The 26,953-nt window shown below is 46.8% G+C and overlaps 1 protein-coding gene across 1 annotated transcript in view; it reads right to left on the reverse strand.

Annotated features, from left to right (window-relative positions):
- The window catches only part of CPXM1 (carboxypeptidase X, M14 family member 1), a 37,351-nt gene that overhangs the window by 5,151 nt on the left and 5,247 nt on the right, over positions 1 to 26,953 (reverse strand). The window contains exons 2-13 of the mRNA XM_081207047.1: positions 20,857 to 20,940; positions 15,597 to 15,706; positions 12,702 to 12,841; positions 12,479 to 12,563; positions 9,855 to 10,005; positions 8,597 to 8,685; positions 7,352 to 7,475; positions 5,345 to 5,541; positions 4,278 to 4,457; positions 2,262 to 2,559; positions 1,095 to 1,234; positions 838 to 940 (exon numbers count right to left, since the gene is read on the reverse strand). Of these exons, the coding sequence (XP_081063173.1) occupies positions 838 to 940; positions 1,095 to 1,234; positions 2,262 to 2,559; positions 4,278 to 4,457; positions 5,345 to 5,541; positions 7,352 to 7,475; positions 8,597 to 8,685; positions 9,855 to 10,005; positions 12,479 to 12,563; positions 12,702 to 12,841; positions 15,597 to 15,706; positions 20,857 to 20,940 (1,701 nt within the window). The remainder of the gene's footprint in view (positions 1 to 837; positions 941 to 1,094; positions 1,235 to 2,261; positions 2,560 to 4,277; positions 4,458 to 5,344; positions 5,542 to 7,351; positions 7,476 to 8,596; positions 8,686 to 9,854; positions 10,006 to 12,478; positions 12,564 to 12,701; positions 12,842 to 15,596; positions 15,707 to 20,856; positions 20,941 to 26,953) is intronic.

A 26,953-nucleotide genomic window follows, 5' to 3' on the forward strand; every position in this document is an offset into this window, starting at 1 on the left:
GAGGTGTTGTGGGGGAGGAAGGGAAAGGAGATTGTTAGCCGCTTTGAGACTCCTTAAAGGGAGTGAAAGGCGGGATATCAAATCCAAACTCTTCTTCTTCTACGCAGTTTTGACTAACGTGCACCTTTTTGAAAGCAGTTTCTCGTAATGTTGTACATTTTTGTAAGCTCATTTCACTAATGTACTCATTTTTTTGCACACATTCTTCTGCCACTTGCATTTATGTAAGCATCCTTTGGTTGGAGAGGTTGCATGGCACATTTCGGCTAAGTGCGGGTTTCAAAGGATGTTTTACTATACGATATGATATCTTTATTGTCATTGTCCCATACAGAACAATGAAATTGAAAAACCTACATAAGACATTCAAAAACCCCTAAAAACTCTGAAACCCCATTTTAAAATACAATATACTCGCACAGAGACTCCTTATACTGCGTTTAAAACCAGAATTGCATTTGGATAGAAACTGTTTCTCAGGCGGCTAGTCCTGGTCTTTATAACCCTGGACCTTCTTCCAGAAGGCAGAAGCTGAAAGAGATCATTTCCGGGGTGCGCACTATTGGGTGCACTCTGCAGCTTTCTTATGGCACCTGGAAGCATAGATTTGATCCAAGGTGGGAAGAGTGCACCCAATTATTCTCTCCAACCCTGGACAGCTTTGTTTTCCCCCTGGCCGTGCAGCTCCCAAACCACACACACACAGACCATAAGTTAATACACTCTCCACAGTACAATGGCAAAATGCCATCAACAGGTCCTTTGAGAGATTGTTTTTCCTCGTGATGTTTCATAGAGTGAGATTTGGGTGGATCTGCTTTCAGATGTGAACTGTACCTGTCCGAATATCATGGTTGATGCCATCCACCGAAATGATGGCGTCCGCGATGCCCTGCTCCGTGTCTTTGTCTCGGACAATGCCTTTGATGCCCCTTCGGGTCTGTAACGAGACGCCTGGTTAGCACCACATCTACTGAAAGGACCCGGCCTTTGAGACTGAGCAACCCATGTGCCCAGCAGCAAAGCGCAAAGAAATAAATCAATGGGGCGCCACCTGGTCCTGCCTTCCCCCGTGGCAGACACCTTCTTCTTACCTGCTCCATGTAGACCAGCAAGGACTCCTTGTTGTTCTCCCATTCCCGGGGCAGCTCCGACTCGTGTGGGAACTTGTCACAGGACAATTCGATGGTGATCTCAAAGCAGTTGGTGTGAAGGTAACTGAAGTCGTTCATACCTGCAGGTGGAAAGATGCAAGGCCAGAGGGCTTTTTTAATTTTTATTTTACTAACATATAAAGCACATACATATACATTTAAACAATACACATACACAACACACTACCTTATTTTCATAACATAAAATAAAATATACCTACATTACTCTATATAATACCTACCTATACTATACATCTCAACATACCTACACACCTACCCTTCACGGAAACCCACCAAGTGACTTGACTTCCAGCCGTTCGTGTTACGCTACTTTATTTTTCCAACTAGCTTAAACAAATTTCATTATTTCTTTAATCTCTTCTTCTATCTTGACTTTACTCTCCTTTCAAAGTGTTGGTGCTGACATTTAAAGCCCTAAACGGCCTCGGTCCAGTATATCTGAAGGAGCGTCTCCACCCCCATCGTTCTGCCCGGACACTGAGGTCCAGCTCTGAGGGCCTTCTGGCAGTTCCCTCGCTGCGAGAAGCCAAGTTACAGGGAACCAGGCAGAGGGCCTTCTCGGTAGTGGCACCTGCCCTGTGGAACACCCTCCCACCAGATGTCAAAGAGAACAACAACTACCAGGCTTTTAGAAGACATCTGAAGGCAGCCCTGTTTCGGGAAGCTTTTAATGTTTGATGCATTACAGTATTTTAATATTTTTTGGAAGCCGCCCAGAGTGGCTGGGGAAGCCCAGCCAGATGGGCGGGGTATAAATAATAAATTATTATTATTATTATTATTATTATTATTATTATTATTATTATTATTATTATTTCACTTTAATCATTTTCTGGATTCACTTAATATCTGTAAGAAATTCTACTTTTCCCACATAAATTTTGATGTATCCCATAAAGATAGCCCACTCCTTATTCACTTTTTGTACCATATCTCCTCTTATCCTCCCTGTTAGTTTGGCAATATGGAAGTATAAGGAAGCATTAACTGAAATATGGCACACTGGTGTCCACAAACAATCCCATCCCACTGGGGACAGTGGGGTTCTGAGATAACATATGGGATCCATGCCCCCAATCCACTCACTTCCAGGCACCGTGTGCCAGTTCGCCCCGTTGATGATGTTGCCTTCCCTCATGAAGTCATCGTAGTGGCAGAGGCGCCGGTCGTCATCCACCATGGCCAAGTTGGAGGTGGCGTAGACTGTTGCCAGCCACCGGAAGACGGCGTCGTCGGCTGTGGGAGTCAGCTCCTGGGCCTTCCAGTAGGTGCGCGTCATGTCAAAGGGGTAGGTGACCACCAGCTCCCCTCCATGCAGGTTGGCGCTGAGCATGAAAGGGTAGCGCTGCATCCAGTTGATGACTGCCCGAGTCTCTGGGGCCACCTGTTACAGCAGAAACAGGGTTAGTATGCTTGGCGCTGTGGGTTAAACCACAGAGCCTAAGACTTGCCGATCAGAAGGTTGGCGGTTCGAATCCCCGCGACAGGGTGAGCTCCCGTTGCTCAGTCCCTGCTCCTGCCAACCTAGCAGTTCAAAAGCACGTCAAAGTGCAAGTAGATAAATAGGTACCACTCCAGCGAGTAGGTAAATGCCGTTTCCGTGCACTGCTCTGGTTCTCCAGAAGCGGCTTAGTCCTGCTGGCCACATGACCCAGAAGCTGTACGCCAGCCCCCTCGGCCAATAAAGCGAGATGAGTGCCGCAACCCCATAGCCGGGCATGACTGGACCTAATGGTCAGGGGTCCCTTTACCTTTACCTTTTACTTCATGTTGCGTCCACTTCAGGTTGCATTTTTTGGGGTTGCGGACTGCCAAAACCCGGAAGTACCAGAACAGGTTACTTCCGGGTGTTGGCAATCGCGCATGCGCAGAAACGCTAAATCATGCTTTGCGCATGCGCAGAAGCACCGAATCGCAAGGCGCCGGTTGCGAATGCTGCGGGTTGTGAACATGCATCCCACACGGATCACGTTCGCAACCCGAGCATCCGCTGTACGTCCCTGGTTACAGGCAGCCCGGTCACGGGGATTCAGGCATGGCGTTTGCAATCGCACCAATGCTGCTTGTGCACGATGGGGTTTCATGCCGGGGTGCGTGTGGGATGCCTGAGGAGCGGTGCAAGGATGGCCCTATTATGAGGCAGAGTGAAGCAGCTGCCTCGGGCAGCAGATGCTGAAGTGCAGGGAGGAGATGGAGACAGGGGTGCCCTATACCCCCTTTGCTTTTCTGCTGAAGAATACAATGAAATTAATGAACTCTTTCAGAAGACCATGGAGGGTTATGTTATCCACAGACTCCAAAGGATTCAGAATAATTCTCTCTGGCAAGTCTTCCAGTGGTTCGTACAGTGGAACCTCGGTTGTCAAACGTACAGTGGTACCTCTGGATGCGAATGGGATCCGTTCCGGAGCCTCATTCGCATCCTGAGTAGAACGTAATACGCATCTGTGCGTGCGCGGGTCACGTTTTGCCGCTTCCACTCATGCGTGTGACGTCATTTTGAGCGGATAGGACGTTCCTACAGAGGGTGGTGAATACAGCACAAGATATTATGGGCTGTCCCGTGAATCCACTGGATGAAATAGCGGAAGAACGTTGCCTCAGGAGAGTGAGGAAAATTCTCAGGGATGATTCACACCCTGGCCGGCACTTTCTTGATCTCTTGCCCTCAGGCAGAAGATATAGAAGCATAATTAGTCGCACCAACAGGGTAAAGAACAGCTTCTATCCGTGGGCTGTTAGGGCAACTGACTTTCGGGTTTGGTGGGTGTGCGTCAGTAAACGAGGGGAATTAAGACTAAGAGAGCTGAGTGGGGGGTGCTCGTGTAATCTCACTGTATACAAGTTGTACAAGTGACAATAAAGTATTTCAATATTTCAATTTCTGTATGTGAGAAGACGCCATCTTGCCCTTCACCTCTGGCAATGAAATCTCTTGGCCCTGAGAGGACATCACTGCTGCCGCTGAAGGCTTGGAGAAGGCATGCAGGCTGATGTGGGGCAGATGTGAGCTGTGCTGGCCTTAAATATGACGTCAACCAGGACTCATCTGCCCATACCCGGGGGTCAGAGGGATGGGGGCAGATCCGTGATGAGGCTCACCGTGGCATTGGGGAAAGTGTAATACTCTGGGATGGGGATGTAGTGGTTGGGGAACTTGTGTGGCACCATCTCGTTGTCCTCTGCATCCCACAGGGCCGTGTTGAGGTCAGCAAAGTTGTGGTTGAGGTCGAAGCCTTCGTATGTCCACCGGCCCATCGCCCAACCGGAGAGCTCAGAGCCCTATGCAGAAGGAAGGGAAGAACATCAGGGCATGGCTTTGTGTGATAACCCCTTTCTGCCTTCTCTACTCAGCTTTAGGGATACGGGTGGCGCTGTGGTCTAAACCACTGAAGAAGAAGAAGAGTTTGGATTTGCTATCCCGCTTTATCACTACCCGAAGGAGTCTCAAAGCGGCTAACATTCTCCTTTCCCTTCCTCCCCCACAACAAACACTCTGTGAGGTGAGTGGGGCTGAGAGACTTCAAAGAAGTGTGACTAGCCCAAGGTCACCCAGCAGCTGCATGTGGAGGAGCAGAGACGCGAACCCGGTTCCCCAGATTACGAGCCTACCGCTCTTAACCACTATACCACACTGGCACACCGAGCCTCCTGGGCTTGCCGATCAGAAGGTCGGCGGTTCAAATCCCTGTGATGGGGTGAGCTCCCATTGTTCGGTCCCTGTTCCTGCTAACCTAGCCGTTCGAAAGCACGCCAGTGCAAGTAGATAAATAGGTACCGCTGCGGCGGGAAGGTAACCTTCCCACCGGAGCGGTAGCTACTTAACTACTTGCACTTTGACGTGCTTTTGAACTGCTAGGTTGGCGGGAGCAGGGACAGAGCAACGGGAGCTCACCCTGTTGTGGGGATTCGAACCACCGACCTTCTGATCGGCAAGTCTTAGGCTCTGTGGTTTAACCCACAGCTCCACCTGTGTCCCACCTTCAGTCTTAGCCAGGTTTTAAACTGCCCCGCACGTGACATCCCAGATGCCCTTGGAGCTCCAGCGCAGAGACCCAGAGGTCAAGCTGACTGAGAGAGGCACATCATGCCGCGCCCATAGGTTGACCATAGCGTTTTCTTGCACTCTCCTGCCAACATCCCTGCGCCAGCGCCTCTGCGCCACCCACCAGTTTGTAGGCTGTCTCGTAGCCGTCCGGGTTCATGGAGGGCAGCAGGTGGATTCGGGTCTCCGTGACCAGGCGTACGATGCGAGGGTTGCCCTGCTTGTACTCGTGGCAGAGGTATTCCATCAGGTTGAGCAGCAGCTCCCGCCCCAGAGCCTCATTGCCGTGCATGCCAGCGACGTAGCGGAACTCTGGCTCCCCTAGAGAAGAACGCAAGAGAGCATGTCCAGAAGGCTTTCCAGAAGGGGATATTGAAATCAGAAGAGAGCAGGTTGTGATGGCAGTGGCGTAGCGTGGGGGGTGCGGGGGGGCCGGCCGCACCGGGCGCAACATCTGGGGGTTAGGGTTAGGGGGAGCAAATCCATGGATCAGGGGGCGCAAATTACTTGCCTTGCCCCGGGTGCTGACAACCCGCGCTATGCCACTGCGTGATGGCTTTTCAGGTAGGGTATACTAAATCGAGAAGAGCTTTTCTCCACCCCCCTAGATTTTATTAAAGTTTGAAAAAGAGTATTCAAAAGGTTGGGATCGAAGGGTGCACGGCTGTTGTGTCCGCCTCATGCCACCCTGCCACAACGGGCTGGAAGTGCGCCTTGAGGAGGTACAGTGGACGCTCAGGTTGCGAACATGATCCATTTGTGATGCATGTTCTCAACGTGCAGTGTTCACAACCTGCAGCGGCGCGTATGCGCACGCGTGGGTTACGATTTGGCGCTTCTGTGCATGCGCACCGCCGAAACCTGGAAGTAACCCGTTCCTGTACTTCCGGGTTTCGGCGGGTCCGTAACCCGAAAAAACACAACCTGAAGCATCTGTAACCCAAGGTATGACTGTATATGGGCAATCTTTCTGGAAGATATTTGTATTTTGTGGTGTTAGTGATCTGACATGGTTATCCTTCCTTTCCCCTATCTTTTATTAAGCTCTTTGACGGCATCAGAACAGACTCTAACGTCCTAATCTGTTGGAAGGGATAGTGATGAGTACCTTCTTTGATGTCGGACATTGTTTTGAGAAAGTGAGGCATTGGGAGAAGGTGGTTAATGAATAATCTGCACGGAGCTAGTGATCTGCAAGCCACACAGGTTTGCTATCTGAGGTCCAGCTCCGAGGGCCTTCTGGCGGTTCCCTCACTGCGAGAAGCCAAGTTACAGGGAACCAGGCAGAGGGCCTTCTCAGTGGTGGCACCAGCCCTAGTGGAACGCCCTCCCACCAGATGTCAAAGAGAACAACAACTACCAGACTTTTAGAAGACATCTGAAGGCAGCCCTGTTTAGGGAAGCTTTTAATGTTTAATGTTCTTGTTGTTTAGTTGTGTCCGACTCTTCGTGACTCCATGGACCAGAGCACGCCAGGCCCTCCTGTCTTCCACTGCCTCCCACAGTTTGGTCAAACTCATGCTAGTAGTTTCGAGAACACTGTCCAACCACCTCATCCTCTGTCATCCCCTTCTCCTTGTGCCCTCCATCTTTCCCAGCATCAGGGTCTTTTCCAGGGAGTCTACTCTTCTCATGAGGTGGCCAAAGTCTTGGAGCCTCAGCTTCAGGATCTGTCCTTCCAGTGAGCGCTCAGGGCTGATTTTCTTCAGAATGGAGAGGTTTGAACTTCTTGCAGTCCATGGGACTCTCAAGAGTCTCCTCCAACACCATAATTCAAAAGCATCAAATTTTAATTCTTAATGTTTAATTGACTATTGTATTTTAATACTCCGTTGGAAGCCACCCAGAGTGGCTGGGGAAATACTGCCAGATGGGCAGGGCGGGGTGTAAATACTAAATTTGAAGGGTGTATGCCTGTTATGTCCTCCTCATGCTACCCAGCTGGTGCCCCCCGATAAATGCGCCCTGGGCCATCGCTCCAGCAGCACCCCAAGCTAAACCACTGCCTTGAAGTAGCAGACAAGTCAGATAAGAGTGGCAGATCAGGATGCTTGCAAAGGCTTGTCTGAACACAGAGTCATTCCAAGCTGCTATGAAATTGGCTTGGATGAGGCTCAACTCCTTCACTCACCAACTTCATGCTGTCCAGGGTTGTCGGAAATCTCCATGACGTACATTTTCAGTCCCAGGTAGCTCTTCCCGATGCTGTATACCCGGGTGATGTTGGGACAGGCGTCGTTCACCTTCTTCATCAGCTGTGCGGGGGAAATTTCACATGTCATTCTCCCAGTTCTGGTCGCCATCATCAAGGCAGGCCCAAGACATTTTGCTGCCTGAGGCAAAGGGCAAAATGGCGCCCACAATGGCTCACACCCATTCCACATACTGTAATGGATTGCAATGGCGCCGGATTTAGGATGGGGCAGGCAATTACCCCGAACAGGGCACCAATCCAACAGGGTGCATAATTATAACGATAATACGGCAAAAGTATCGTTAGCCCAGAAATGGAAACAAGAAGAAATCCCGATGAAAGAAGAATGGCAGACGAAATTAATGGACTATGCAGAATTGGACAAAATGACAGGAAGAATTCGAAACTTGTGGGACCAGAGATTTACAGAAGATTGGAAGAAGTATATGAATTATTTGAAGAGCATCTGTAATCAACAAATTATGCTAGTAGGACTACAAGAAGTTTTGTAAGGAGAAATATACGAAGTGTTACAAAGTAGAAAAAGATAAAGATATTGGTTATGAGTTTGAAATGTAATAGGGAAAATAAGAAATGCATACTAAGAGATTAGACTGGAAAATTTTCAGACCAGACTGATGGAAGTCAAAAAAACTGAGTAAGATGTAAAAGTATGTTTAATTACTGTTGAAAACGATATGTAAAAAAACTAATAAAATTTTATATAATAATAAAAAACATAATTATAATGATAATAATACCTACCTTTATACAGGTACCTACTCAAAGTTAGGCCCCTGGTCAGACAAGTGATTGGGTTGTAGCTTCCAGATCAAGTTACAGGGAACCAGGCAGAGGGCCTTCTCGGTAGTGGCACCCGTCCTGTGGAACGCCCTCCCACCAGATGTCAAAGAGAACAACAACTACCAAACTTTTAGAAGACATCTGAAGGCAGCCCTGTTTAGGGAAGCTTTTAATGTTTAATGTATTGCAGTATTTTAATATTTTTTGGAAGCCGCCCAGAGTGGCTGGGGAAGCCCAGCCAGATGGGCGGCGTATAAATAATAAATTATTATTATTATTATTATTATTATTATAAGTACATGGGAAGCCCCACACAGAGTGCATTGCAAGCTTTTCACAGCCCTAGAGATGTTTCTTTCTCTGCGTCTTGCAACCCACCTTCCTCATGTCCTTGTAGTTGTGGTGCCTGAAGTCCAATTTGTCTGTGGTCACAGGCGCCGCGTCCCACGAGTAGATGTTGTTGGGGTCTGGAAAGACAAGAGGGAGGAGGATGACAAAGCTTCGGGTAACACATTTCACTGGCTGCCCAGCTGTTTTGGCAACAGGGCGGGGGCAACTAGAGCGGTTGGTTGAATGGGAGAAAGGAAGGAATCACTTTTTGGTAAAGTGAGCAACTCGGCCCCAACCAACCAATACAGACGTAGCCAGGTCCCAGGACATAGGGGGGAAATTGGTTGCCTTTGCTTTTCGAGGCAATCCTCACTTGCTTTTCCTAAACAAATATGCAAAGCAATCAATGAGCTATCTTTAGATCTGCAACCTCTGTTCACTCCTCCTCTTGCTCTGGGCACTATAAGGACGTAAGAAGAGGATCAGGGTAACATCCCATCCAGTCCTGTTCTCACAGTGGCCAGCTGGATGCCTGTGGAAACCCATAAGAATGATTCAAATGCTGCTGCCTCCAGCTGTGGAGGGCAGAGCGTACAGTGGTACTTAAGAACTTAATTCGTTCTGGAGGTCCGTTCTTAACCTGAAACTGTTCTTAACCTGAAGCACCACTTTAGCTAATGGGGCCTCCTGCTGCTGCCGCGCCGCCGGAGCACAATTTCTGTTCTCATCCTGAAGCAAAGTTCTTAACCTGAGGTACTACTTCTGGGTTAGCGGAGTCTGTAACCTGAAGCATCTGTAACCCGAGGTACCACTGTAGTTACTGTGGCTAGCAGCCTTTGATAGCCCTCTCCTCTGTGAATTTCTCTACTTCTCTTTTAAAGCCATCTAATCCAGAAAACGGCAGCTAGACTGGTGACTGGGAGCGGCTGCCAAGACCATATAACACCGGTCCTGAAAGACCTACATTGGCTCCCAGTACGTTTCCGAGCACAATTCAAAGTGCTGACTTTTAAAGCCCTAAATGGCCTCGGGCTAGTATACCTAAAGGAGCGTCTCCACCCAGTGGCGTAGCGTGGGTTGTCAGCACCCGGGGCAAGTAATTTGCGCCCCCTAACCCGTGAGCCAGGTAGGGGCAGAGAGCTGCAAGTGCGAGCGCGCCCCCCGATGTTGCGCCCGGTGCTGCCGCCCCCCTGCACCCCCCACGCTACGCCACTGTCTCCACCCCCATCATTCAGTCCAAAAACTGAGGTCCGGCTCCAAGCCTGGAGCCAGGAATGCCCACGAGATTCGAACACAGGACCCTCACCTGGCACTATGCAACCCAGGACCTCCAGCCTCAGGCAGATGGTCCCATTCTCAAACCACGTTTGGGGGTTGATGCGTATGTATCGGGCCACCACTGAAGTGGGGAAGCGGCCGAGGACCGGCGTCTCGGGGTCCTTGTTTCCGGCAAAGACCTGGAGCGGGTGAGAGAGAGGGAGTCATTTTGAGGCTACCCATCCAGCAAAATAGAATCATAGCATTGTAGAGTTGGAAGGGATCCTGAGGGTCATCTAGTCCAAACCCCCGCAATGAAGTAATCTCAAGCATCCCTGACAGATGGCCACCCAACCTTTGCTTAAAAGCCTCCAAGGAAGGAGAGTCTGGACAGCTCTTACGGTCAGAAAGCTCTTCCTGATCTTTAGTTGGAATCTCCTTCCTTGTAACTTGAAGCCATGGGTTCGAGTCCTACCCTCCAGGGCAGGAGAAAACAAACTTGCTCCATCTTCCATATGACAGCCCTTCAGATATTTGATGATGCCTCTCAGTCTCCTCTTTTCACTGGCTCCCGGTGGAGTAAAGGGTCAGGTTTAAGGTGCTGGTTTTGACCTTTAAAGCCCTATGCAGCCTAGGACCCTGTACCTACGGGACCGCCTCTCCTGGTATGCCCTGTGGAGGACCTTAAGGTCCACAAATGACAACACTTTGGAGGTCCCAAGTCGCAAGGTGGTTAGATTGGTCTCAACTAGGGCCAGGGCCTTTTCAGTACTGGCCCCGACTTGATAGAATGCTCTGTCACAAGAGACCAGGGCCCTGCGGGGCTTGACATCTTTCTGCAGGGCCTGCAAGACAGAGCTGTTCTGCCTGGCCTTTGGTTTGGACTCGGTCTGACCCTTCTGTTTCCCTTCCCTTATGTCTTGATTTATCAGCTACTTTAAAATGAGGCTTCATTTTAAATTGCATTTTAACTTGTATTTTAAATTGGTTCCCCTCCTCTCCCCCCCCCCATTATGTTTTTACTGTGATTTTATTGGTGTTAGCTGCCCTGAGCCCGGCTCTGGCCGGGGAGGGCGGGGTATAAATAAAATTTATTATTATTATTATTTTCCAGGTTAAACATGCCCAGGTCCTTCAACCGTTCCTCATAAGGCTTGGTTTCCAGACCTTTGTTCCAGACTTCTGTTGATGCAACCTAGAATAGCATTAGGTTTTTTTGTTGCTGCATCACACTGTGGACTCATGTTAAGCCTGTGGTCCGACTGGGACCCCTAGAAATTAAGCAACGAGTCTGGTTCTCTGGAAAAAGCTTTGTAGTTCAACACAGCTGTAGGCACCAGGTCAGGGAAAGCAGCAATGCGTGATCGTATCTTGAACCCGGGACCTTGTGCATGCAAGGGGAGGTGCTCCTGCACATTTCCAGGGCTTCATTTCCTGTAATTCAGCATTTCCTACACTGACTGGCAGCAGCTCTCCAAGATTTCGTGCAGGACTCTCTCCTGCCAAGATGTCAGTGGGGAATGAACTTGAGATGTTCTGCATGCCAAGCAGATGTTCTGCCACTGAGCTACTGCTCCCTCCCTAAAGGGAGGCAGTGAGGCCCCTGGTTTCCTTTGGCAAAAGGGCACTGAGGCCCTTGATTTCCCTTTAGTTGGCTTGGCACATCCTCCTGGCACAAGACCCAGGTTTGGATCTCTGTGGCTGCCCTGGTGCCAAGACCCAGCTCAGTCAAACTATTGTTCATTTGCTTCTTAAGGACGGAGGGTAGCTCTTAATGCTGAAAAGGCCACATGGAACACTTCAGGTTATGTGTACACGGCGATGTGTGCACTGCCAGCCTTGAGGAAGAAGTGCCAGAGTTTGGACAGGGTAAGGGATTCTGAGAATCGCAGCTCCCACTGCAATTATAAGAAGAAGAAAAGGAGTTTCTATCCCGTATGACCTCCAAGGAAAGGTTGACAAAGTTCAGGCAGTGCCCTGAGGGCATCTTGGTTAGAAAGAAAAGACATAGAACTGGAAGCAACCATGAGGGTCATCTAGTCCAATCCGCTGCAATGTGGGACTCTTGTCCAACTTGGGACTTGAACCCACGACTTTAAGAGTCTCATGCTGTACTATTAAAACAGCACACAAGAACTAAGATAGCAAGCAAGCAAGCAAGCAGATCCTTAACTCAGAGCCCCACCAATTTAATCAAACAAAGCTTTTGAATTGATTAATCTACTGATTCAGACTCACAGCTTTTCTGGCTTGGGATTTAGGTTTTCTCAAGGCTGCCTGCTCCTAGGCCAGTCTGCCGATTTATGAGGGTTGTCATCTATAAAGCCCATTCTTTGGCTGCTCACTGCTCTCTGCAGTTAAAGTGGGTGATGGTGGCTGAGAGCCAGGTCTTCTTTGTGGTGGCACCCAAACTCTTGGATACTCAACTGATACCAGAGAAACTGGCATTGTAAGTCCAGCCAATCGAAGAGCCCGGCACCCAAAGTCCAGCCAACTGGACAGCCTGGCACCCCAAGTCCAGCCAATCAGAGACCCCGGCACCCCAAGTCCAGCCAATTAGAGATCCTGGCATCACCAAGTCCAGCCAATCAGAGAGAACCAGGGATTCTAGGCCCAGGCAATCGGAGAGCCTGGCATCTCATCCAGGATCCCTGAGGACCTGAGTGGACTCACCATCTCCTCACTCCCATTCATGCACGGCTGCCAGCTGTGAGTGTCGTTGCTGAACTGGATCTTATATGACGTCACCCAGTCATATCTGGTGGAAGAAAAGCAGACTGAACAGGCGAATGCACAAAGGTAAATCAATTAGGGCCTGGGAAATCTAATGAACCCCTAGGAATCCCTTTCAGCCCATGGTCCACATTCGCTCATGGGGAAACATCCCGGGGCTTACGTCCAAATGGAGTTCAGGCCTTGTGTGATGACCCCGGTGAAACGGGTCGGCTGCCGGGCATCCACCTCCAGCCATTGGTTCTTGTTTTCATGCCCAGCGCACCAGCCGCCATCGTAGAAATCGCCATCGTTGATGCCGGACTAGAGCAGGAGAAAGAAGAGGAGTTGGGGTTTTGGCTGAGGATGCAGGACACAAAGGAGTCGTTTGCTGAGAGCAGAGATTGGGTTCTGGTAGCTGCATTGGCAGGGAGGGTGTATGTGTGACAGAGGCCAGCCATACAATTGCAACAACACATTTAGTGGCACCACTGGAACTGAGAGGCGCACTCCGGGTTCCTCTGCAATCTTGCAAGCAATGTTGCAAATGCACACTGTGTTGCGAGCCAGGATGCTGTAGACTGGTGCAATATTCCTGGGTTACCCTGAGTCATCCCATGGGTTCATCTGGCCTGGCATCATCTATAAGTAACCAAACAATTGAACCCCTGTGTTGCAAGCAATTATCAGTAATATCCAAGGCAACAATGCAATATCAATATAAACTCTTTATATAATCTATACGGAACATTGAGCAATATGAAAAACCAAATAAACAGAAATCTTATAAATCTCTGAAAGTCACAAAATGTGCACTCTTGATGGATTCTCTTGAAAACATAGAACCAAATAAATATAAGTCTTATAAGTTTTTGAAAGTCTTTGTAGACTATGCAAGTCTCTGAAAGAAGCAACGGGTCAGATTCTTATCTGATGAAAACAAGCTGTAAAGCTTTGTTTTATGACGTCCAACACTGCCGAAGTGGTCCGCAAAGAGACGTAGGGAACAGTGATTCCCGATATACCCACTGTTTCGTGGAATTCTTCTTCAGCACAGCAGAAGGATTCAGAAATGCTTCATAAATCCATCTATGCTATGGAGCAGTGGTCATAAAATTATGTAACCACTTGGGTCATCGTATTGCCTTGGATGTTACTGATAATTGTTTGCAACACAGGGGTTTAATTGTTTGGCATCATCTATGGCAGTGGTCCCCAAACTTTCTCGGGCCACCGCCCCCTCGGTTCCACAAACTCATCCCCAGTGCTCCCGACCCTATAAAAAGCATTATTCAAAATTGCAGTACAGTGGTGCCTCGCAAGACGAAAAGAATCCGTTCTGTGATTCTCTTCGTCTAGCGGTTTTTTCGTCTTGCGAAGCAAGCCCATTGACGGATTAGCGGATTAGCGCTATTAGCGGCTTGTCGGCTTATCGGATCAGCTGATAAGCGGCTTAGAAAAAGGGGGGAAAGGAAAAACCCCACGCAGGAACTCGCAAGACATTTTCGTCTTGCGAAGCAAGCCCATAGGAGATTCGTTTTGCGAAGCACCTCCAAAACGGAAAACCCTTTCGTCTAGCGAGTTTTCCGTCTTGCGAGGCATTCGTCTTGCGGGGCACCACTGTACACACAACCCACTAAGGAAAATAACACCAGGGATCCGCGGGAAGCTCGGAAGCAGGACCCAAAACAGTGGCATAGCATTGTTTGCTGGCACCCGGGGTGGGTGCACAAGCACCGGGCAGGGAGGGGCATCAGTCCATCCCTCTCTGCCAATGTGGCCCCACCTCCATGGGAGCAAAGCAGAGCCATGCTGGGAGAGATCATCAGGGGGTTTGGGCTGGGTGTTCATCAGTATGCAGATGATACCCAGCTCTACCTCTCTTTCAAATCAGAACCAGTGAAGGCAGTGAAGGTCCTGTGTGAATGTCTGGAGGCGGTTGGAGGATGGATGGCGGCTAACAGATTGAGGTTGACAAGACAGAAGTCCTCTTTTGGGGGGACAGGAGGCAGGCGGGTGTGGAGGACTCCCTGGTCCTGAATGGGGTAACTGTGCCCCTGAAGGACCAGGTGCGCAGCCTGGGAGTCATTCTGGACTCACAGCTGTCCATGGAGGCGCAGGTTAATTCTGTGTCCAGGGCAGCTGTTTACCAGCTCCACCTGGTACGCAGGCTAAGACCCTACCTGCCCGCGGACTGTCTCTCCAGAGTGGTGCATGCTCTGGTTATCTCCCGCTTGGACTACTGCAATGCGCTCTACGTGGGGCTACCTTTGAAGGTGACCCGGAAACTACAACTAATCCAGAATGCGGCAGCTAGACTGGTGACTGGGAGCGGCCGCCGAGACCACATAACACCAGTCTTGAAAGACCTACATTGGCTCCCAGTACGGTTCTGAGCACAATTCAAAATGTTGGTGCTGACCTTGAAAGCCCTAAACGGCCTCGGCCCAGTATACCTGAAGGAGCGTCTCCACCCCCATCGTTCTGCCCGGACACTGAGGTCCAGCGCCGAGGGCCTTCTGGCAGTTCCCTCACTGCGAAAATTGAGGCTACAGGGAACCAGGCAGAGGGCCTTCTCGGTGGTGGCACCCGCCCTGTGGAATGCCCTCCCACCAGATGTCAAAGAGAAGAACAACTACCAGACCTTTAGAAGACATCTGAAGGCAGCCCTGTTCAGGGAAGCTTTTAATGTTTAACAGACCACTGAATTTTAATACTTTGTTGGAAGCTGCCCAGAGTGGCTGGGGAAACCCAGCCAGATGGGCAGGGTATAAATAATAAATCCTGTTCTATTCTATTCTATTTTTCCTGCCTGCCTGCACAAGAGGAAGCCCGGCTGGCCGACACGGCCCTTGGTGGGTGGGAAGGAGCACCAGGTGTGTGTGGGCACCTGGTTTGTGCCCGCTCAAAAATTGTGCGCCCGGGGCATGCTACCCCCCTGTCCCAAACACAGGAGCAACTTCTGGGCTCCTGCGATCAGTGATGTCACAAGCCAGAGTCCTGCACCCAGCCCACCTTGATCTTCCCCAACTGCTCCTCCTGTTGGTGGGTGAGGGCACTGCAAGCTGCGTGTGTTCACCTGTATGTTGAGTCTCCCACGATGGGGTCCGAGGCCCATTCGCTTGTAGCTGGAAGCCCGGAGCTGGAAGTCTTTCACCCTCAGAGACTCGAGGCCCAGTGGGGGGCATTCTGGTTAGAAATGGGAAAGGAAGAGGAGGAGGAGAGTGAGATGGGAGACAAAGAGAGGGGGGTGCAATCAACAAAATTCTCGAGATATGAGGATTTCCCCCCAATGACCCCCCCCTTTGCTGGTGCCTGCTAGATGCCAAACATATCTTGGGAACGGTGGTCTGTTGGTGGTGCTAGGAATGGTAACTCTGTGAAGGGTTCTCCACAGTTCCCAGGATTCTTTGCGGGAGGGCATTGATGTGCTATAAATGTTTGGTGTGTCGTCTTCTTCTTCTTTGGCGATCACTCATAGCCGAGTAAGACTGTCTTCCATAGAGTATTGTTAGACCAGAAATGGAAGCAAGAAGAAATTCCGACAAAAGAAGAATGGCAGACAAAATTATTGGGCTACGCAGAATTGGACAAAATGACAGGAAGGATTTGAAACCTGCGGGACCAGAGATTTACAGAAGATTGGAAGAAGTATATGAATTATTTGAAGAGCAACTGTAATCAACAAATTACGCTAGTTGGACTACAAGAAGTTTTGTAAGGAGAAATATACAAAGTGTTACAAAGCAGAGATATTGGTTATGAGTTTGAAATGTAATAGGGAAAACAAGAAATGCATACTAAGAGATTAGAGTGGAAAATTTTCAGACAGGATTGATGGAAGTCAAAAAAATTGAATAAGATGTAAAAGTATGTTTAATTACTGTTGAAAATGATATGTTAAAAAAAAAACTAATAACAATTTGTGTGTGTGTGTGTGTGTGTGTGTGTGTATTGTCTTCCATAAACACGGTCTTAACAGTGAGTCCGTAAGTGACTGTGGAGGCCAATTCTGGATATGCATGTACTTCTACAGTGGGGAAATAGGTTTCCAGGTGGGAGTTGATCATGGCAAGGGTTTGCCAAGCATGCCTTCCTCTTAGCATGTTTCTCCCTTGCGTCCTGAGTTCGAGTGTCTTCAAAACCTACGACACCTTTGGTAACGGCTGTTCTCCAATTGGAGCGCTCACAGGCCAGTGTCTGCAATTGGTACAGAGGATGTCTCTCCACGGGGAAGAGAAATAAGTTGAAATCCAAGCCCATGCGAAAGAAATTGAGCAGAGGGGTTTGCTCCTGCCTGTCTCTGTGGGAGCCTGCAATTGTAAGGGGCCGCCGAAACCGCACTGCTGTTTCTTCTACGAGTCTCTTGGATGAGTCAAAAGCACCAGAGCACAGCCTAGGCTTAAGCTGGTGAGAAGTCTGACCGCACTCTTTGAAAGTGGGTCTCTCCCCCCTCCTTGCGCTTCTCCACAGCAGCTAGGAGATAATTGTGCAGAACAAGCAGACTGAAGCAATCAAGAGGAATGTGGGGGCCGGGATTTGGGGTGTGAGTGTGCATGGATGTGTTATAGAAAAAAACCCTCTCCTTTTCCCTTATGGGTTATCCAAGAGCCCCTACAGAGTCCTTAAGTGGGTTCTCTATTGGTAGGAGAAAATAACAGAGGCCAACCAGAGAATATTGAGAAGCAAAGCAGCTAGGAAGCCTGATCTTTATTAAACTGTTGCAACAAGGTCCCCAGCTCACCCCACTCAGGGAGGGAGGAGAGGAATCCCGAACAATGGTGTGCAAGCCCTTATATAGACTTTTGAAACTGCCCACCCTGTAGCCCAAGACCATCCCCTCAAAACATCATATATACATCACAGAAGGAGGCGGTCTCCAGCAGAAATCCTGCCTGCCAGGATACCTGATAATGGTCACTGGTTGCATTACCTGGGCAGCCTGGCCAAGATGCTAAATACACCCTTGAGACAGGATTTGTGAGCAAAAAGACAATGGGAAGGCTTTCCACATTTGCCTCCCCATTTGCAGTGGTGTCCAAACTTTTTTTAAAGAGGGCCAGATTTGATGAAGTGAAGGGCCGTGAGGGCAGATCAAAGGGCTGATGAAAGTTATTAACCTGTTTTTAGGATTGCAGTCGTTGAACTTTTTTTATGATTTTACACCAAAGTTGTTGAGCTTTTTTTAGGACTGAAGTTGTTGAGGGATTGTTGTAGTTGTTTAGTCGTTGACCTGTGATCTCAGGATCCTTGTTCTCTACCAGGGATTTCAGACACTGAAATTCGGATTCATTTGGAGATTTTTGCATATCAGGGGTAATAAATACCGAGCGTATATCCCTGTAGAAACGGCAGCGTAACAAGGCATGAGAGACAGTTTCTACCTCCATCAAGCCTCGGGGGCAGACTCATTCCGCATATGGTTTAGCCTCAAATCTGCCCTGCAATAAGGCAGATAGCAGCACGTTGAATCTAGCGAGGGCAAATGACCATCTGTATTTAGGTATTTGTAATTTTGACAAATAATTTGCTGGGGTAAATCCTCTCCCATTATCTTTTATTGCTGGGTGTTTATTCATCTAACTCACATGGCACTTTTAAAAGCTATACTAACTTTTATTATTATTCTATTTCACCTCTCACTTGTGTTTACTCCAAACTGAAAAGCCTCAAAATGCTGAAACTTTCCCCCTTTTCTGAAACTTTTCCAAATGCCAAAACCGGAGGGAAATAGGTTCACGTACACCTCTCTCCTCCCCCATTCCCAGTCTGCCTCTGACACCGATAAAATGAAATCCAAATTCTGCCGCACAGTCTGCGCTCGGAGCCAATTGTGCAGTCAGCTGACCTTTCCAGCTGGCAAGGAATCCTGCACCTTGAGCAGCCCAGTCACATGAGCAGATGTTCCTTGGGCAAAGCCATGCACAGCTCTGGGTGTTGCGCAACTCTTAAAGGCGCAGGAGCCTTGTCGTCCATCTGTCCCCGCATCTGCTATAGGAATTCTAAGGTCTCATATATATAAATCATATGTTCATAAAGTTACAAGGCAAACACATACCTAAGTATATAAACCACGTGTCTGAAATAGTACAGGAGAGCAATCCTGAAGCTATTTTGACTCTTCCAGTGACTTCAAATATTCCTCTGCAGCAGGCATATCCAAAGTCTGTTTCGGGGGCCTAATTATGGTCCCGCTCTCACTTCCATACATCACTACTGGGAAAACCATAGCTTTAAATATATGGACCTTTGCTGGCAAGGTGATGTCTTAAAAAGGAGAGACATCACCTTGCCAACAAAGGTCCGTACAGTGGTACCTCAGGTTACATACGCTTCAGGTTACATACGCTTCAGGTTACAGACTCCGCTAACCCAGAAATAGTGCTTCAGGTTAAGAACTTTGCTTCAGGATGACAGGATGAGAACAGAAATCGGGCTCCGGCGTGGCAGCAGCAGGAGGCCCCATTAACTAAAGTGGTGCTTCAGGTTAACAACAGTTTCAGGTTAAGTACAGACCTCCGGAACGAATTAAGTAATTAACCTGAGGTACCACTGTATAGTTAAAGCTATGGTTTTCCCAGTAGTGATGTATGGAAGTGAGAGCTGGACCATCAAGAAGGCTGATCGCCGAAGAAGTGATGCTTTTGAATTCTGGTGCTGGAGGAGACTCTTGAGAGTCCCATGGACTGCAAGAAGATCAAACCTCTCCATTCTGAAGGAAATCAGCCCTGAGTACTCACTGGAAGGACAGATCCTGAAGCTGAGGCTCCAATACTTTGGCCACCTCATGAGAAGAGAAGACTCCCTGGAAAAGACCCTGATGTTGGGAAAGATGGAGGGCACAAGGAGAAGGGGACGACACAGGATGAGATGGTGGGACAGTGTTCTCAAAGCTACCAGCATGACCAAACTGCGGGAGGCAGTGGAAGACAGGAGTGCCTGGCGTGCTCTGGTCCATGGGGTCACGAAGAGTCGGACACGACTAAACGACTAAACAACAAATTTCTACCCTGACATGGGTGTCTTGGGATTGTGTGAATGGTCCCTTTTCTCTTTGCTCCAAGCTCAACAAGAACCCTCCCCCTTTCCTGGCCAACTTGGCATGTGCACATCTACAGAGGCGATGCCAGGGAGCAGGGAGGGTGCATTCCCTGCCAGTGTTTCGCCTGGCACGGCCAAACACACATGAGCTCTCAATGCCAAACGAAGCCTCCAAACCTCCCCGAGGCAAAGAATAACAGAGGTGGCTTTCCAAGGATAACTGGAGGGAGCCTGAGCCGGCCGGCCTCTAAAACTTAGGAAATCCAAAGCCATCTTTATGTAAGAAGTTTTAAAGTCAGGGTGAATGCACTTGCCAGAGTGCCTTAAAGGGACGGCTGCTGTTTTCTATGGATGTGTGTTGCGTGTGTTCAGGTGGGAGTCTGTTTGCCTGACCTATATGCGCAAGATTTGTGTTGTGTGAGGTTCAGGGCTCCACCAACAAGCCGCAGCCGTTGGCCTTGTGGCTGCTCTGGAAAAAGGGCTAGAAACTATGTTGCAGGAATTTATGTATAGGTTGGGGGTCGGTGGGTGCTTGCCCCTCCAGCAGATATCATGCACATGCAGCCCACATATCATGCACAATCACTTTTGTGACTTTTGTGATTTGTCCTCACAAAACACTTTATCACAGTTTCTTCCTATCTATTCAAAGGGCCTCTGCTGCATGATACCAAATATAAGAATTCACTGATAGATGTATCTATGTACTGGCTCACAGGGAAAACTTCAGAAATTCATATAGACATGTGAGCTCAGCTCCTCAGCAGCCCCTCTGCCTGAGTGATAATCCCTGGCATCCTGATACCTGAGTGCCAGACAGGTAGCCATTCCAGAAATAACAAACCCAGATGAAGACAAAAGGATGTGATTAACTTGGCTGGGAAACAGGGAAATGTAAATATCTCTTTTGTTACACTTGATGGGTGTTTGGTGGAGGGCAAGGGGAACCATGGGGCAGGGTCCAGGATGCTCAGATTCCGGCCACCAGACCTCCCCTTTCATGATGTAACCATGATGTAGTTTGAGGGGGTGTAACATGGGGATTAGCAGCTAATAAAAGTTTGAGGGCTCTTTTGTCCGGGGCTTCCATCTTGTTCCACCTAGTGGCAGGTGGGAGTCCTGTGTCGACAGTCTTCAATAAAGGCCAAGCCTACTGGCTGGTGTTTTGCTCTGGTATTCCTGGCTGGTGTACTTGTTTTTTGTCCAATGGAGCCCTCAGTTTTCTCCGCTAGTCTAACCTAGTCTAACCCCCTGCAATACAGGAATCCCAACTAAAGCATCCATGACAGATGGCTTACCTGAGGCTTCTTTGGCAGCTCTTTCCTGGGGGGAAAGTTTGACTTTCTTCTTCACGACCTTCTTCTTCACAACCTTCTTCACAACTGGAGAAAGACAAAGCCATACGTTTTTGTTTGTTTAGTTGCTGTTTTATGCTGTTTTTAAGTCACATTTTAATCAATGTTTTATATTTGCTGTTAGTTGCCCTGAGCCCAGTTTTTAAACCAGGAAGGGCGTGGCATAAATAATATTTATTTATTTATTTAATTATTATTATTATTATTCCAAAATATTTATGCACCGCTTCATTGTAGAAAAAGAAGAAAAAAGACAGAAACCATCTGTTAGAACAGTTTACAAAAAAGAAAGAAAGATAAAATGACATTATCAATAAGAAGAAAAATAAGAGCAGCAATTTAAGTTGAAATAACAACGGGCTAAAAAGAGTTTAAAACTCACACCGACTTTTTAAACATCTGGACTGGTTTGCCGAAGCAAGGATGTCTTTAGCAGGCACCAAAAATAATACAGTGAAGGTACCTGCCTGATATCAAGTGGCAGGGAGTTCCCAGGTGTAGGTGCTGCCACACTTTATAGTATCGAATTCTTGCCAATGTGGAATGGTAGGAAGTGCCACCTTTTGGAGATTGGAATGGCACTTGGGGCACATGCTGGGCACAGCAATCACACAGGTAAACTGGCCCTAGGTTGTTAAGGGCTTCATATACAGTGGTAGCCATTTGTTTGAATCCCACCCTCTGGAGAAGGAGGAAATAAGCTTGTTCCCTCTTCCATGTAACAGCTCTTCAGATATTTGAAGATGCCTCTCCTAACTCCTCCCAGTCTCGTCTATTCCAGGCTAAACATCCCCAACTCCCTCAGTTATTCCTCCTAAGGCTTGGTTTCCAGACCCTTGATCATCTTGGTTGCCCTCCTTTACACACCTTCCAGCTTGTCAATATCCTTCTTAAATTGTGGCGCCCAGAACTGGACACAGGACTCCAGGTGTGGTCTGAGCAAGGCAGAATAGAGCAGGACTATTCCTTCCCTTGATCTGGACATTACACTTCTGTTGATGCAACCTAGAATAACATTAGCTTTTTTTGTTGCTGCATCACAGTGTGGACTCATGTTAAGCCTGTGGTCTGACTAAGACCCTGAGAAACTGAGCAATGAGTCTGGTTCTCTGGAACAGCTTTGTAGTTCGACACAGCTGGAGGGCACCAGGTCAGTGAAAGCAGAAATGTGTGATCATATCTTGAACCCGGGAACTTGTGCATGCAAGGGGAGGTGCTCTCGCATATTTCCAGGGCTTCAGTCAGGACTCCTTTTTAACCTTTTTAAGAAGTTGCATGAGACATTATTGGACTATTTGGACTACAATCTAATTATGATGGGAGACATGAATGGAGTGGTATCTACAAATATGGACAAAGCACAAAGACAAGTAATCTCCAGAGACGGGAGACTACCAAAGACTTTTTTCGAAATGACTGAAAATATGGATTTGATTGACATTTGGAGAACAAGGAACCCTCTCTCTCGAGAGGGAACCTTCTTCTCTGAAGCAATGATGACCTGGACCAGAATCGACCAAATTTGGGTCACTAGTGGGATGGCTCCAAAGATTAAGAAAGTGGAAATCTGCCCAAAGACTTGCTCTGACCATAACACCATGAAGATGGAAATGAAATTTACATCAACTGGTCAATTCAGATGGAGGATGAATGACACCCTGTTTCGAGATGAGGAGATCCACAGAAAGGCCCAAAATTTTTTAAAGGATTATTTTGAAATAAATCTAAAAACAGATGTAGAAAAAAGAGTGATCTGGGACGCAAGTAAAGCCGTGATGCGAGGATTTCTAATTCAACAAAATTCAATAAAAAAGAGAAAGCAAAATGAGAAGAAGGACAAGATTTTGGAAAAGATAAAAGAAGGAGAGAAGAAATTGAGATCCAAACCAAAGTCCCAGGAGATTCTGAGAGAGATCAAATTATATCAGACACAATACATGGAATTGATGAACCAAGAGGTTGAATGGAAGATAAAGCAAATGAGACAAAAGACATTTGAATCTGCGGACAAATGTGGCAAACTTTTGGCTTGGCAGTTGAAGAAAAGACAGAAACTAAACACAGTTACAAGCCTAGAAGTGGATGGAAAGCATATATGTAAACCTAATGAGATCAGAAACTGTTTTTTGAGTTATTTTAAAAAACTATACTCACAAGGACCGCAGAAGGAGGAGGATATAGATGAATTCCTTAAAAAATATGGATTACAAAAAATCTCTCATCAAAGCAAGGTGGATCTAAACCAGAGAATAACAGAACAAGAGATAGAGGGTGCCATTGCAACTGGGCAAATCTCCAGGACCAGATGGATTGACTTCCAGATATTATAAAGCTCTGAAGGAGTGGTTGGTTCAACCGTTAAAGGAAGTCTGCAATGAGATCTTAGAGGGGAAAAGGGCACCAGAATCGTGGAAAGAAGCGTATATTACACTCATACCAAAAACAGAGACTGAAAAGACTCAACTTAAGAACTACTGTCCAATATCATTACTTAATGTGGATTACAAAATTTTTGCAGACATTTTGGCAAAAAGATTGAAAAGGGTGTTGATGGAGAAGATTCATAAGGACCAAGCAGGCTTTCTCCCAAAAAGGCATTTATCAGACAATGTGAGGAACATAATAGACATTTTGGAACTACTAGAGGTGAATATAAATACTAAAGCAGTTCTGATCTTTGTGGACGTGGATAAAGCCTTTGATAATATTTCTTGGAGTTTTATGAAAAAGAATCTTCATGGGATGGGGGTAGGTCAAGGATTTGAGAATGGTATGGGTGCTATATACTCTGAACAAAAAGCTAAACTGATTGTAAATAATGTGATAACTGAAGAATTTAAAATAGAAAAAGGGACACGACAGGGGTGCCCAATTTCCCCATTACTTTTTATTTCTGTTCTGGAGGTGTTGCTAAACATGATTAGAGATGACCAGCAGGTTAAAGGTGTACAGGTCGGAGCTAAACATTATAAGTTAAGGGCCTTTGCAGATGATTTAGTACTTACTTTACAAGAGCCAGACACTAGTACAAAAAGGGTGTTGGAGTTAATTCAAAAATTTGGTCAAGTGACCGGATTTAAACTGAACAAACAAAAGACTAAGGTTTTGGAAAAAAATCTAACAGTCATGGAGAGGGAGAAGTTCCAGAATGAAACAGGTTTGACAGTGGTTAAGAAGGTGAAATACCTAGGGGTTCATTTGACATCTAAGAATTTGAATTTGTATAAAGACAACTATGAGAAATGTTGGTCAGAAATTAAAAAAGATCTAGAAATATGGTCAAATTTGAAACTGTCAATGTTAGGCCGAATTGCAGTTGTTAAGATGAATGTATTGCCTAGAATGTTATTTTTGTTTCAAACATTGCAAATTCTTGACAAGATGGACTGTTTCAAGAGGTGGCAGAAGGACATTTCAAAATTTGTCTGGCAGGGCAAAAAGCCCAGAATAAAATTTAAAATATTAACGGATGCAAAGGAAAGAGGGGGATTTGCCCTGCCGGACTTAAAACTGTACTATGAATCAGCAGCATTTTGCTGGTTGAAAGAGTGGATGCTCCTCGAGAATACAGATGTCTTGGATTTAGAAGGTTTTAATAATGCATTTGGTTGGCATGCATATCTATGGTATGACAAAGTTAAGGTGCATAGGGCCTTTAAAAATCATATTGTTAGAAAAGCATTATATAATGTTTGGATAAGATATAAAGATCTGTTGGAAAACAAAACCCCTAGATGGTTGTCACCTTTGGAGGCTAAAGCGTTGAAAAAACTTAATATGGAAGCCGAATGGCCAAAATATTGGGAAATTTTGGAACAAGATGGAGATAAATTGAAGTTACAGAGTCATGAGAAATTGAAAACCAAAGTACGAGACTGGCTCCATTATTATCAAATAATGGAGGTTTACAAACAAGACAGGAAAATTGGCTTCCAGGTGGAGAAATCAAAATTAGAAACTGAACTGTTAGAACCCAATGCTAAGAATTTGTCAAGAATGTATAACTTGCTGCTGAAATGGAATACACAAGATGAAATAGTTAAATCAGCTATGATTAAGTGGGCACAGGACATTGGTTATAACATTATGTTTGCTGACTGGGAATGGTTGTGGAACACCGGTATAAAATTTACGGCATGTAATGCCCTAAAGGAAAATATTATGAAAATGATCTATAGGTGGTACATGACCCCAGTCAAGCTAGCAAAAATTTACCATTTGCCTGATAATAAGTGTTGGAAATGTAAAGAAACTGAAGGTACTTTCTATCACCTTTGGTGGACGTGCCCGAAGATTAAGGTTTTCTGGGAGATGATATATAATGAAATGAAAAAGGTGCTTAAATGTACCTTCTCTAAGAAACCAGAGGCCTTTCTCTTGGGCATTGTCGGCCAATTGGTGCCAAAGAAAGACAGAAACTTTTTTATGTATGCTACGACAGCAGCAAGAATACTCATCACAAAGTATTGGAAGACACAAGATCTACCCACCCTGGAAGAATGGCAGATGAAGGTGATGGACTATATGATATTGGCCGAAATGACTGGCAGAATCCGTGATCAGGGGAAAGAGACGGCGGAAGAAGATTGGAAGAAATTTAAAATTTATCTTAAGAAATATTACAAAATTGATGAATGCTAAAATGTCGAGGTTTTTTTAGAAAGGAAAGGAGATTACAGCGATAAAAGATTAAGTTAAAGAAAAGAATAATGAAGGAATATATTTGACAAGATTAAATTTAGGATTTGCTGAAATAATTTTGAAACTTGGGATGTAGAAAGGGGAGGTTCGGGGGAGTCCGAGAAGTGAGGTTTATGAAAAAAAGGATATGAAATTATACATGTTTGTTTGTCTTCTTATTTGTTTGTATTGTTTATAAAAAATTGTAAAACTAATAAAAAATTTTATATATATAAAAAAGGATTCCTGTAATTCAGCATTTCCTACACTGACTGGCAGCGGCTCTCCTGGACACAGTATTCCAGGTGGGGTCTGACCAAGGCAGGATAGAGTGGGACTATTGCTGGACCATAAAGAAGGCTGAGCGCTGAAGAATTGATGCTTTTGAATTATGGTGCTGGAGGAGACTCTTGAGAGTCCCATGGGGACGACAGAGAACGAGATGGTTGGACAGTGTTCTTGAAGCTACTAACATGAGTTTCACCAAACTGCGGGAGGCAGTGGAAGACAGGAGTGCCTGGCATGCTCTGGTCCAGGGGGTCACAAAGAGTTGGACACGACCAAACGACTTGACAACAAACAACAACATTACTTCCCTTGATCTGGACCCTAAACCTCTGTTGATGCTGTCTAGAATACCATTAGCTTTTTTTGCTGCTGCGTCACACAGCTGACTCATGTTTAGCTTGTGGTCTACTAAAACCCCTCAATCCTTGTCCCATGTCCTGCCGTCAAGCCAGGAGTGTCCCCCCCCCAAAATAGACTACCGTATTTTTCGCTCTATAACACGCACCCGACCATAACACGCATATAGTTTTTAGAGGAGGAAAACACGAAAAAAAAATATTCTAAACGAAACAGTGGATGTATGTTTTTTGTGGTTCATGCTGTGGCCACAGACATGTGATCTGACGGTGAGTTTGGGGTAGCCCAATGCAAAAATCCTGAGGATCCATGTGGATCCATGCTTTGTAACCACATTTTTGCACCACTGTGGCCCTGGGCAACAGTGGGTGCATGATTTTTTTTGGTGCAAGCTGTAGCCATGGACATGCTATGTGATCTGATGGTGAATTTGGGGTGATCCAGTGCAAAAATCCTGAGGATCCATGTGGATCCGTGCTTTGTAACCACATTTTAAGTGGGAAGGGAAGGAAAAGCACTCAAGGGACAAGGAACACGCGTGGGGTGGGTGGAGAAGGATGCTGCTAATAATGCAGAAGAGGGGTATAAGAGGAGAAGGCTCCTCTCCTCTCCCGCTTTGCTCCTTTAAAGCAAGCAGGCTCTCTGTCCCTCTCTCCTCCCCACTCAGTGGCTCTTCTCCCGCTTTGCTGTTTCAAAGCGAGCCACGGAGGAGGGA

The sequence above is a fragment of the Podarcis bocagei genome (genome assembly GCF_964188305.1).
Source record: "Podarcis bocagei genome assembly, chromosome: 9".
Taxonomy (NCBI): Eukaryota; Metazoa; Chordata; class Lepidosauria; order Squamata; family Lacertidae; genus Podarcis; species Podarcis bocagei.